Source organism: Varanus komodoensis, unplaced genomic scaffold (assembly GCF_004798865.1).
Source record: "Varanus komodoensis strain SLA01 unplaced genomic scaffold, ASM479886v1 scaffold8, whole genome shotgun sequence".
In the NCBI taxonomy this organism is placed as follows: Eukaryota; Metazoa; Chordata; class Lepidosauria; order Squamata; family Varanidae; genus Varanus; species Varanus komodoensis.
In genome coordinates this window covers 2423894-2436453 of record NW_025336481.1, presented here as the reverse complement: position 1 = coordinate 2436453, position 12560 = coordinate 2423894, and the positions used below count along the sequence as shown (strand labels likewise).

The following is a 12560-nucleotide window of genomic DNA, read 5'->3' as shown; positions in this document are numbered from 1 at the left end:
GGAAGTTGGCCTAATTTTATGACTGAACTACTATAAATCCACAAGCAACTGCTCAGACGTGGCTCCCCAAGGCGACCGACCGTCTCCTCCCCTCCTGCAATGCTGGGCTGCTGCTGTCCTGGAGAGGGGGCGGAGGGGGACCCCACCCCAGCTTGGCTCTGGTCAGGCATCTGGGAGGTGGGAGGCCCTCCTTTACTGCTGGGCTCCCGCGGCAGCTGGAACAGGCATGCCCAAGGTGTTGGCGGCAGCGATCACAGGAGAGCCTGCAAGGGGTCCAAGGGGCGAAGACGTTGGCACTGAAGAAATCCCTGCGGAGGAGAGAGGAGGGGGGTGAGAAACCGGGAGGGCCCCGCGCTGCGGACCCCGTGGGCCAGTGCTCTGCAGCTCTGAGCCCGCACAGAACAGCCGGATGACTCGCGGCTGAACAGGGAGACCCACTTCTCTAGGAAGCGTGGCGGCAGCTTGCGGGTTCTCGCGCTCGCTCACACGCCGCCCCTTGGTCGCCCAAGGGAACGGGCTGATGGACGGGTTGAGGTGCTGGGGGCAACCAAGGGCTTCCACTAAGGGGCCCCAGCTCCTCCTTCAGGCACGGCCTGGGCTGGCATACCCAGCCCTTGTGCCAGCCATTCCATGCAGGTTATCTCGTGTCTGGGCATCTGCAGGGGGCTTCCATTCTCCGGTGGCTGTGTTCAGCACATAGGTGGACAGATCTGACCCGCAAGCCTTGTGCACAGGGCAGAAACATGGCCGGGCATTCTCCTTGGATGCCTGCACATGGTTTGCCGCTGAAGAACCATTGCCCAGGGCAGGAGATCCCAGAAATCTGGGGCCAGCAATACGGAGCGGCGTTCTACTTAAGTGTCGCCCAAGAGTCACGCATCAGCACAGGAGTCAGGAAGGAAGACAAGTGGGGAGAGGGTGCAGCACAGTGGGGAAGGGTGCAGGACTGGGACTCAGGCGATCTGGGTTCTAGGCCCGGTTCAGCCATGGAACCCACTGGGTGACTCTGGGCCAGTCACTCTCTCTCGACTCAGCCCACCTCACAGGGCTGTTGTTGCAGGAAGGACTGCGAGCAGGAGGAAGGGAATGATGGAAGCCACTCTGAGTTCATGGTAAGAAAAAAGGCAGGATATAATAAATACTTTATAATATTATAATGAATAAATAATAAACTGAAGCTCAATCCAGACAAGACAGAGGTCCTGTTGGTAGGTGGGTCAGACTTCAGGATGGGGGACCTGGACCTTGTCCTGAACGGGGTTGCACTCCCTCTTAGGGACAGGGTCCGCAGCTTGGGAGTGCTCCTCGACCCGGAGCTGACATAAGAAGCTCAAGTAACAGCGGTGGCGAGGAGCGCCTTCCTTCAGCTTCGGCTGATCCATCAGCTGCGTCCCTTCCTGGAGAAGGACTGCCTGGCGACAGTGATGCATGCATTGGTGACCTCCCGCCTTGACTTCTGTAACGCACTCTACGTGGGGCTACCCTTGAAGACGGTCCGGATACTTCAGTTGGTTCAAAATAGAGCTGCCAGGTTGCTGACGGGGACTGGGCGTTGTTCTCATATAACCCCAGTTCTCTGTCAGCTCCACTGGCTCCCGATTGAAGTCCGGGCCCAATTCAAGGTATTGGTTATGACCTATAAAGCCCTAAACGGCTTGGGACCTGGATATCTAAAGGAACGCTTGCGTCCATATATGCCCTCCCGCCCCTTGAGATGCCCTTCTCCAGGAGCCCTCCGTGAATGTTATTAGGAGGGTGAGTACCCGGAGGAGGGCTTTCTCTGCGGTGGTGCCCCACCTATGGAATGCGCTCCCCAGAGAGGTCCGCCTGGCGCCGTCGTTACTTGTTTTTCGGCGCCAGGAGAAGACCTTTTTATTCAAACGTTATTTTCATTGTTAATATTATTTGTTTTATTCTTTGGCCAGGGTGACTTAGTTTATACTGTTAAATTATATCGTTTTATATTATGTTATTTATTTATGATTGTGAGCCGCCCCAAGGCTTTGGCGAATGGGGCAGCATGGAAGTTCCATCCATCCATCCATAAATACTTTACATTGCAGCAAAGTGTCATTTCTTCAGGGTTGTTCACATGAAAAGATATAATAAAATATTTACAAAATGTGAGGGGTGTCCTCACTTCTGTGATATACTGTATCTCTCCCTCAACTGAGGAGCTGGGAGAGCTGAGGAAAACAGCAGCGACAAAATTCTTGACCTGACTGGCCACCAGGCCCGGATCATATCTGTCGTCAAGGTCTTAAAGAGCTCGAGAAAGAAGCTGCTGATGATTAAATGAAAATATATGGCACATCTCTGATCGGGGACTGGAGGAAAGCCGCTGGGTTGCCATGGAAGCGCCGACTCACCTGACAACATGCTGGCGCTGCTGACGGGCGTGCTGCTCCCCGGCATGCTGGTCGAGCTCATCCGAGCCTGGTCCTTCACGATGGGATCTGCAAAGGTGCACACACACAGAGCGCCCAGGTTAGCGATGGGGCAGGTGCACCTAAGGCCTAAGTGCCAAACACACTGGCTTTGCTCTGTATCTAAAAGCGAGTCAACCACTTCTGTTTTCATTTGTCTACGAAGCAAAGCTTCTAAACCCCGTGACTGCAGAGGGAAGCTTTGAGCAAGCTCATTCCAGAATTGGAAGTTACCCAAATGGACAACATGATATGCTAATTTGTCTGTCCAGGTATAAACACCTGCACAGTTTCCAAGACTGAATCTGTGAAAATCCATTATGTAAAAATGCAGTGATACCTTGGCTCACGAACGCCTCAGTTCATGACCAAATTGGGTCGGGAACAGAAATTTAGGGGGAAAAATTCCTCAGGTCACGAACTCTGCACCGGGTGACGATTGTGGGTGCACGGGGGGTGGGGTGCAGAGATGGGCACAATCGCGGTTGTCCTCGGGGGGGGGAGATGGCCACAAATTGAGCCCATCTCCCCTGCTCAAGTGCGCCCGCAATTGCGCCTGTCTTCCCTGTGATTAAAAAAATATATTTACAGAACGGATTAACCTTATTTACATTGAACCTTATGGGGAAATTTGACTTGGCTCACAGCCAATTTGGGTTGCGACCAGAGTCGTGGAACAGATTAAGTTTGTGAGCCGAGGTGCCACTGTGCTTCCCAATATGGCTGAGTGGGGATGGAGACCAGAGAACCAAATCCACAAGCAAAGCTCCTAGACCTCACGGCTCCAGGATATAATTTTGAGAAACATGCAAAACTCATGCCCCTCACACTAAGCCAGCTCGAGAAGCAACACGGGCATGTTTCTCATCCCTCCCAACAGAGGACCAGGTGCTCCAGAGCTTCCCATGGCTTATTTCTCCCCCAGTCATTCCTCTTCCTCCTCCAGGCATGTGCCCCAGCTTCCTTTCCCCCTTTCTTCATTCCCGATGGAGTGCCCTTTGTGGCAATGTTTAGGGAGGCTGCCAGCCGCAGGAGAAGCGGTCTGCCTTCCGCATCAGATCACCAAATACAGGCTCACAATTTAGTACTTCCTTTAAAGAAATCAGGTCCTGAGCAAGGCACACAAGACCGGCCAGAATCCAGTAGCCTCTTGCTGTTAACATACTTGCTAGTGAGCACCTCTCGTAAAAAGGAGGCAACATGTGCTACCAAGGGAATTCAGCCCACCACCAAAGCTGCTTTCAGCTCTGCCTTCCCTTTGCGCTGGCCCAGGGTGAGCTATCAGATATACCTGGGGTTACAGAGCTAGGTAAAGATATGCAAATTTCAAGGCAGGGCAGGAAACGGGAGAGGCCAATTTCACAATAAAGTGAAAGGGAAAATTCTGCAATTTGACAATAGCAGGCTTGTCAATGTGGACACTTGTGCAATACCGGGGGGGGGGGGGAACGGCTGCAAATGCATTCAGGACATTTTCCAATAGCTTTGCTGCTCCGAGTCTGGAAGTAACGACAAGCTACCCTGAAATTTACCACAGTGTCACAGCTGTCAATCAAGTCGTGGCCTCTCTTGCAAAACTCTCCCATTTGCAGAGATCAGATTTTTCATGATCTTCTGCAGTCCAGTTCCCTGCTGTCCAGTCTTGCTGCCCGTAATGCTATTTATTTTTACTTAAAACTTTCCTCAGTCTCTTTTTGGGGAAGGAGCCCCGCCAAAGCTACATGTACCGTGCACTGAACATCTGAATTCTGACCCTCAAGTTATACAGAACCGCCTACATTTGCTTCAAGCCTAGCATCTGCACCTTGGACGTGGGAGGCTTTGAAACACCTTGACAAGACCGTCAGCGGTAAGTTGAGGAGGGCTTAGGAGGCCTGGGAAAAGCTGGACGTCTCCACTGCCTATCTCATTTATCAACCGAGTCTCATGCTGAGCTCTTGGTTTGCCTTGTGAGAAGATACTACACATGGCCAGTAAGTTTTATGTCACCCTGAAAAAGGACAGAAGCGCTGTTTTATGGAAGCTGGAAAAACGGACGGATGCCCCTTTCGGAATACTGTGCCTGAAGCGCGTTCCAGTGGATGCATCAACGACGACGCTCTCCGATGCCCTGCCAAATCTTTGCTGCTGGAAAAAGCTAATAAATCTGGACGGAGGCAGACCGGACTCACAGAAGTAGGGGTGTTCCATGGCTTCTCTTGCTGTGAGGCGAGATTGGTGGTCGTATCGCAGCAACTTGTCTAAGAAATCCAGGGCCTCCGGGCTGACCAAGTGCTGATTCTCACTATGAACAAAGCGTTCCCATCGCTTCCGGGAGTGTCTGTGAGGGAGGAGGAACAGAGAGCACCAGAAGGAGGACCCCTTCGCACCTGACTGGGCACATGGGTATTTCTGCAAGTCACTGACACGCCTTGAAAATGCAAACGGGGAATACGCGCATCCAGACCAAAGCTGCGTTGTCCGCTCTTTCTGCAGCGCTTGCGCGACAAGGGACCCCTTAAAGTTCTTGCCGCACAGGATTGTTTTTGGTCTGCACACAACTCAGAAAGAAGGGCCGGATCTCCAGTGGATCACCAAGAGAAACGCAGCAAAGGGTTTGTGTGCAGCACTCCAGGAACCAAATACCGGGAGGGATCTCCCCCTGGCCCCCCTGCTCAGCCCCAAGGCCTGCAAGGGAGGCTTTTCTCAAGGGTGGCTGTGATCACCAGTGTGGCCACAGGGGAAGGGGCCTTCTCCCGGGGGGCAACCCGTCCATGCACCCCCCCGCCCCGTGCGGGGGACAGCGGTGCCGTGCTCGTCGCAATTCTGGTCCCAGATCAAAACTTCCCTTGCCCGGCCTTTGAGGCCGGCACAGGTTGACACTGTTCTGCTTCCCAAAGTGAATGCCCAGGCTGGAGCGGCCTTCCCAGCCAGCAGCAGAGGCTTCTGGCAAACTTCTGCAGCTGCCCGAGTTGGTCACACTGGTCTGCCTGATTGTGCTGAAGCCGTGCCCATTTGCAGCCCCCCCAGGCAAGGCACCCCCACCCCCATGCCAGGGAGATGCCCCACAGCAGGGCAGGGGGGCAGGCGCAGAAGCCCATCTCTCAGTCTATCAAACTGCTTCACAACAAAGTGCAGATCAAAGAAGCCTGTCCTGAGCAGCTGAAGATGTTGTGAGAAGGTTAGAGCATTTGGACACGTTCAAATTAATAACATCAGGGCTCTTTTAAAGAACAAAACATTCCTGAAGCGTATGTCCCAGGGGCTCCCTTAGTAGCCATGCCAGGTTTGAGGCGTCTAAATTTCTCAGGCTTGGAGCCATAGCACAGACAGATGGCTGGACAGACAGACACCCATCCTGAATGAGAGATTCTATATTTCTGTTCACCAGCTTGCTATTGATGAAAGGCAGATTCTAAATGCATTAACTAAATCAATAAACAGCTGAAACTGCAGCTGTGCTTTGCACCCCACGTTCCCTCGGCAGAATCCCAAGTTCTCTTTGCACCCCAAGTTCTCTCGCCGTGCAACTTTAGGTCAAACTCATCTTACCTGCCCAAGATGTCGTTGAAACGGGGGTCCAGCTCAATGTTGTATTTGTCAATATAGTCATACAGATCTTCCGTTCCCAACACCTTGGCTATTCTCACCAACTGTGAACAGACAGCGCAAGCACGTATGAGGGGGCGCCTGGCCCAAGAGGCTGAACTATGTCTCGGGAAGCCCCTGGTTCAAATCTCAGCGCTGCCCACAAACCCGGAAGGGCAGCCTGGAAGCTTGCTGCTCTCCCTCAGTTCCAGACGGCCTCCTGCAGTGCAGGGACTGCCTTCAGGCCTATCTCCATGCAGCGCTTTTACCACTGACTAATGAAACCAAGCATTGTGCGGGGGGGGGGGGAGATAAGCTAGCTCCGAGGTACAGTATTCAGAGAGGGGAGAGTTAGCTCACTGGAACGCTGCACTGGACGGACAGCTCTTACATTCTTGCAAGCTGAAAACATGAGAAAGGGGGGAAACGCCACTGAGAATAGCCATGAAGTCCCGAGAGGGTTCAAGTTAGGAACTCCCCTTGAGCGGCAGAGGAAAACCAGATTCAGAGATTGGTAATGCAAGTCCAGACATGCCAGCTGTTGCAAGGGTGGTTTTCCCCTCACAAAACCAGCAGCTTCCCTGAGCAGCGAGGAGGACTGGAAAACAGGACTTGCGATGGTGCTGGCAGCAGCTCTAGCTTCTCGTATGCTTTTTGTCAGCCCCCTTTGCAAAGCAAGGCAAGGGGCCTTCTGGCAAGAGGGCAGCTTACCCAGTGAGGCTTCACAGAGGACACGAGCACTGCCTCTCATCTCTCGGGTGGTCTGTGGCCAGTGTGACGACTGAATCCACAGGGAAGTAGTAACCATGGGAAGAGGAAGCAGGCGTCTCACCTGGGGCAGCTCCGTTTACGTCTGCAAGCCCTCCCTTGATACCTCAGCGACTGGCTGAGGAAGAGGCATGCAGAAACCAGCCCCGTATGCCGCTCAGCTTCTGGCCTTCTAGTCCTTGCACAGCCTGGGAAAACACTTGCTGCAGAAAGGGGAGAGCAACACGCCGGCAGCAACCTCACCTGATCGTAATTATCATGGCCATGGAAAAACGGCTCCTTTCGGAAGATCATGCTGGCTAGCATGCAGCCCAAGCTCCACATGTCCAAGCTATAGTCGTACATCTGAGGGGGAGCAAAGAGGCCCGTTAGCCTGGCTCAGTTTTGGACTTGCCGCAATTACGCGTTCGCAAAGCCACCTTCCTTTCCCGCCGCGCGGAGCCTTCAGCTATGCCACACTGACCTGATAGTCCACAAGGAGCTCGGGGCCTTTGAAGTATCTGGAAGCCACCCGGACATTGTATTCTTGTCCAGGATGATAGAATTCAGCTAAACCCCAATCTATTAGCCGCAGCTAAAAAGAAAAGGAGAAATTGAGGATTGGAACTTCTTCTCTTTGGTTTACAGCTTTCAGAACCTTTGCATATGCCTGAGGAAAGTACAGTATTAGAAACCAAATGAGATGATGCCAGGTTTTTAAAACGCCGAATATTACTGAGAACAGGTGGTGGATAAATAGTCTCTGGCAAAAATGCAACTGAGCTAGAGGGACACAATGCTTAGGTGTGTTTCTTGGCATGAAGGATGGGCACCCACACACTGAGCAAGGGGGAGAGGCCTGACAAATCCTGGCCCAGAGAGCAACCAAATCACCGAGCACAGCATTTCTCATGAGAAGAGCAATACTGAAAAGTTATTAACTAGTTTGGCTCCAAGTCCAGGATAAAAACCAAGCAGACTATGGCAAGCAGCAGCTAAGAACAGCCTGCCCTGAAGCTAGACCAGGGAGGAGCAGGCATTCCCTTGCCAGCACACACCTTTCCCCGTTTCAGTGGATACCTAGCGCAGATTTTGCGCTTGTATTTGCAAATCAGCCGGAGTGCTGTGAGCGGAAAAGCCACCCACAGCAGGCTCTGCAGGGGTGACGAACCCCCACTGCTGTTCCCCTGTAACGGGAGGGCGCGAGGCACGCGTTATCGGGTTCACTCCCAATTTACACAAAGTGGACCTGGACCAAGGGGCTTGATCCTGTGGAACCAAGCCGGAGCACTCTGCGGCAGGGGTCTCAACACGCGGCCCGTGGGCCGATTGCCGGGAGGGGCGGGGCACGGCGGAGGGGCCCTGCGGCCTCCGGGAGCGACGCGGGATGAGCGGCCCACCACCCCCGCGGGGGTGAAATACTTGGCGCGGCCCGGCTTCACCCAGACGGCCCCCAGGTCAGTTGCGTCTGAGACCCCCGCTGTGCAGCATGCTCCGGGGGGCTCCGAAGGCCTCTGGCAGGTGCGCGGACGTGGGCAGATGGAGGGAGGGAAGCCACCGGAACAACGATGCTCCTGCGCAACAGGCCCTCCCTGCTGCTGCTACAGAGGCCCCGTGCCAAGAGCATGGGAGCCTTCTGGTAACGCTACAGCCCAATGCCAGCTGGGGCGTGTGGGGGAGCGCGTCCCACCTTACCGTGCTTACCTTTCTGTGTTCATGGTCAATCATGACATTGTGGGGCTTGACGTCTCGATGCATAATCCCCATACTGTGACAATAATCTAGGGCCTGGAGCACACACACAGACAGCAAGAACATTCAGTAGTGGCACTTATGCTACCGGGAATCGCAATGCCGGATGGGTGTGAAAGGAGAGCTTCCAGGTGAGCAGGGGCTCACAGGCATCCACCAAATCCTCAGGAAAACCGGGATGGGAGGACCTTCCTGGGCTCCCCAGGCACGCTGGCTGCCACCTCCCACCCGCCCCTCCACTGACATGCCGTGAGCTATGTCTCACTTGACTGCGTTTTGCAGGTACGGCTCCCGGCGACTGTTAGACTGCGGCACGACTGGCTGCACTGCTATTTCCCCTTTACTGCGGTGCCTGGGACCAAGCCCACAGCCTCTCCAAGGCAGGCCCCTGGACTGGGCTCCCCAGACGCGACCCTGCGTGGCGCACGCACGTCCACGTCCGTCGGAGTGCTTTCCCGGCAGGGGTCACTCGCCTCGCGTCTCCGGCTTGCACTGCATTGCTCCAGCTCAACACTGGAAGCTTTTTCATTATTATTACAGAACTGCCTATCTGCATATCCGATTATCTGGGATCTTTGATGTACAGTCATTGTTTTGGGGCAACATGAAGTGCACCCATATATATAATTTTGATTTGTATCCGGCCTTTTTCCTACAAAGGGTAGCTTACCTCATTCTCCTCCTCCATCTTGTCCCAACAACCACCACCCTGTGAGGCAGGTTGGGCTGAGAGTCTGTGACTGGCCCAAAGCCCCCCAGTGGGATCCACGGCTGAGCGGGGACCAGAACCCAGATCGCCTGTGTCCCAGTCCCACGCTCTTAGCCACGATGCCCCACTGGCTATATGATGTGTGCGCTCTGCCTACTCTACCAGCCAGCCATTCATCTGTCCCTTCCCCTCCTCCCACTGGGCCTGAGACCCAACAATATGTACTGAACCCACGATATCCCTGAGGGATGCCTTCACAGTATGTGACCCGAGTTTTTGCTATATTCGACCTACTGCAGTGGTCCAGAACTGAACCTGCAGTATCTCTAAGGTATCCCCATAACCAATAACCCAGGAGGCAAGTGGCCAACAGAAACTCACCTTCAAGATTTCATACATGTAGAACCGAATATCGTAGTCCGTTAATGTTTGGTACAATTGCTGTGAGAGACAAAGACATCAATGGCATGAATGCCACTGCAGCCCCCCCGTTTCCCTACCAGCTTATGGGTGCTGGGATGAGCTTTTCTTGCTTTGCAATAAGAAATATGGGTGGACGTGTCTGTCTGCATTTGGGCTGTTCTCTGGGATAGGCCACACCCTGTTCAGGCAAACTGGGAATGGAGATTTCATGCAACACAAGGCTACAACCAGCCATGATCCCAGGGTGAGAAAACACGCATGACCATGCGTGCTCAGGCGCGTGCACGCAAGAAGCAGCGGCCTGGGGTGGTCACGCATTGCGGCCCTTGTTCTAGGGCACAGGGGCAGAACCTCTGTCGGATCAGCCTGACCCAACCTGCTGGCATCCCTGGTCCAGCCCGCAAAGGCTTCTCGGGCCCCCGTTAAGGCAATGGGCTCTGGCCAGGCGTCCCAACGCACACCAACTCACTTCGCAACACTGAGATCTGGTCCCTTTCTCTGCACCAGGAGAAAGCCTGGAACTCCATGCCTTCCCCAGTACAAGGAGAAAACGGGGTGACATCATCTGCCGCCCCCCTCTCTTGAACTGCGTAATCTGAAAGCAGCCAGAGGCGTGAGCGACGCTGGCCTGTGAAAAGGGGGTGGGGTGATCGATAGTGTGTTCCTGGCACGATCCTCATCGTGTTGCCCATCCCGCCAGTCCTCAAGTCGACGTGGATTCCATGCTTTTCCCCGAGACTCCAGGTGCTTGGCCAAGTGGGAAAGTGCTCCCTGCATTTTTTGTCTTGGGAAAGAGACAGCTAGAGGCCACAAGCTTCAAGGGGGTTTTGACAGGGCAAAGGGAGTTTTTGGACTGGGATACGTAGTCCCATGGCAGCAAGAGCCGTCCTGCTGTGCAGACCTAACCAGTAGCATAAATAGCTTCTAATGCCTCAGCTGTTCTGCATTTTGCACCACCCATCAGTATTTTTGTCACTGAAATCCTTCGTTTCAAGCAGCGTAGTGAGACTGGACGGATTTACTGCCTCACCACCCGCAACGCATTGACCAGTCATGGCCTGCTGGGTCATTTGAGGACTGCTGCCTTCTTCCGCAAGCACCAGCTGCACCTGAGCAGATCGCTAGACAAATGGTGCTGCGCATGTATCATGACTCAAACATGCCACTGAGTTGTCCTTTTCTCACCTTTGCCTCCCCACCCGACCACATGAGTGCTTACAAGAAATTAAGATGCCAGCAACCTTCAATGGGGAGCCAACTGTACCTTAAAGTCTGTGTTGTTTACATGTTCAAAAACCAAGGCCGGAGTCCGAGACTGGAATGGGCAAACAAATAGGTCAGACATACTGCATTCTGAGCTCTATGCTGCTTACAGACCAACGGTTGGCCTACACCCACCATTTCCATCTCTCCCGATCATGTCCTGGATGTTTTTTCCCAGCAGTTCGACTGCAGCTTTACCAAATGGATTGTCACACACGCTAGAAGAAGCTGCAAGTCAGTACAGGGAGGAAGGGCCCTCCAAGAGCAGCCCATCGGGTGGAAAGACCTGACCCGATTACACAATACAGAAGCAGGATTGGACAAGGAGGGGGCCGTGGAAAGACTCCGTGTAGCCTTGATCACGAGATGCCCCAAAGGCCAGTGTGCCTTATTTACGGCACTGGGGCTTCTTGCATTGTGTCATTTGAAACAAAGGCAGCTCGGACACGTCTCCCTCTCCCACAGCTGAGAATCTGCCACTCCTCCATTTAGTCAGAGGAAGAGTTCCTCGCAATTCACAAGCCTGCCCCCCCTCATGGAGATCTTTGCCCACTGAAAGCAGCCTCACATGTAGCTCAGAAGCAACATGTTAAATCGGATGCCTCGTCTGCGGAGCGTTAAAACAGAAGAGCACAAGTCGCAGGGAACAGCCATTGCCAAACACCAGGCACACAGAGAAAACCATCTGGAAGAGGCGCCCAGGTGCCACTGCGCCCCCAGACGTATGGCTCCTTTCTGTGCCATACCTGGCACATACCTTTCCTGGTCTCCTCTAAGAGGAAGCAGGGTTAGTAGGCAGGTTCCAGCAGCAGCTGCCCCTGGCAGCAGCAGCTGCGACACAAAGGTAGTCTCTGCACACAGGCAGGTTCCTCTGAGCTACCAAAACCCAAACAGTGGCAGCTCCCTGCTCCATCAAGGTGCCTGATCAAAATGATAAACCAGGTATGGGAGTTTCTCCCCCACCCCCAAATCCACGGAGCTGCACCAGCACCTGGAACTACTCACCACAGGGTCTTTCACTATATCTGCAAGGGTGATGATGTTGGGGCCGCCTCGTAAGTTCTCCAAAATTTTGATTTCACGTTTGATTTTCTTCTTTTTCACGGGCTAATGGAAGAGAAATGCCAGTTTACCAAGGGCAACGTTTCAAGTCCAAGCAAAGCCAATCCGCCCCACCCACCACCACAATACAGCCGCTGTGCCCAGCTCTTCTTCCTGGCTCTTTTAAATTGGGTTGAATTTATTGAACGCTCTAGCTTGACAGTGTGCAGCATTTCGACTGTTGCTATCCAGGCATCGCATTCACAGGAAGAGTGAGACAATCCAGTGGGCAGGCAATTGGAACAAGGGAAGCAGCACCCCCTTTGTAGATCTTCCTCTCTGGGAAATGCATCCAGAAGAGGACCTTCCATCCATTCACTCAACCCTTTCTAAATGTCCCAGCACCCACTGCAGTAGTCTGTGTGTGTGGACCCTGTTACAGAGCGGACGATGAAATTCCATCACATCGCACTCTCCTGTTTTCTAACCATTTCATTGGCCGGACTTCAAACAACTATTCAATTTCTTTCATCATCTTCGGGGTTCTGGGTTTGCTTCTCTTAAAAAAAAATGGTTTACCCACTACCACACATGGTAATGCATTCCTAAACTGAGGGGAAACTCGGAAGCAT

The 12560-nt window shown here is 53.4% G+C and overlaps 1 protein-coding gene across 1 annotated transcript in view; it reads right to left on the bottom strand.

The window, feature by feature from the left end:
• CSNK2A1 (casein kinase 2 alpha 1) overlaps positions 1-12560 on the bottom strand; it is a 36206-nt gene continuing 23646 nt past the window's right edge. The window contains exons 6-15 of the mRNA XM_044455104.1: positions 11893-11994; positions 10889-10939; positions 9583-9642; positions 8445-8528; positions 7225-7335; positions 7005-7106; positions 5958-6058; positions 4598-4746; positions 2370-2456; positions 1-308 (exon numbers count right to left, since the gene is read on the bottom strand). Coding sequence (XP_044311039.1) covers positions 193-308; positions 2370-2456; positions 4598-4746; positions 5958-6058; positions 7005-7106; positions 7225-7335; positions 8445-8528; positions 9583-9642; positions 10889-10939; positions 11893-11994 — 963 coding nt within the window. The 3' untranslated portion in view covers positions 1-192. The remainder of the gene's footprint in view (positions 309-2369; positions 2457-4597; positions 4747-5957; positions 6059-7004; positions 7107-7224; positions 7336-8444; positions 8529-9582; positions 9643-10888; positions 10940-11892; positions 11995-12560) is intronic.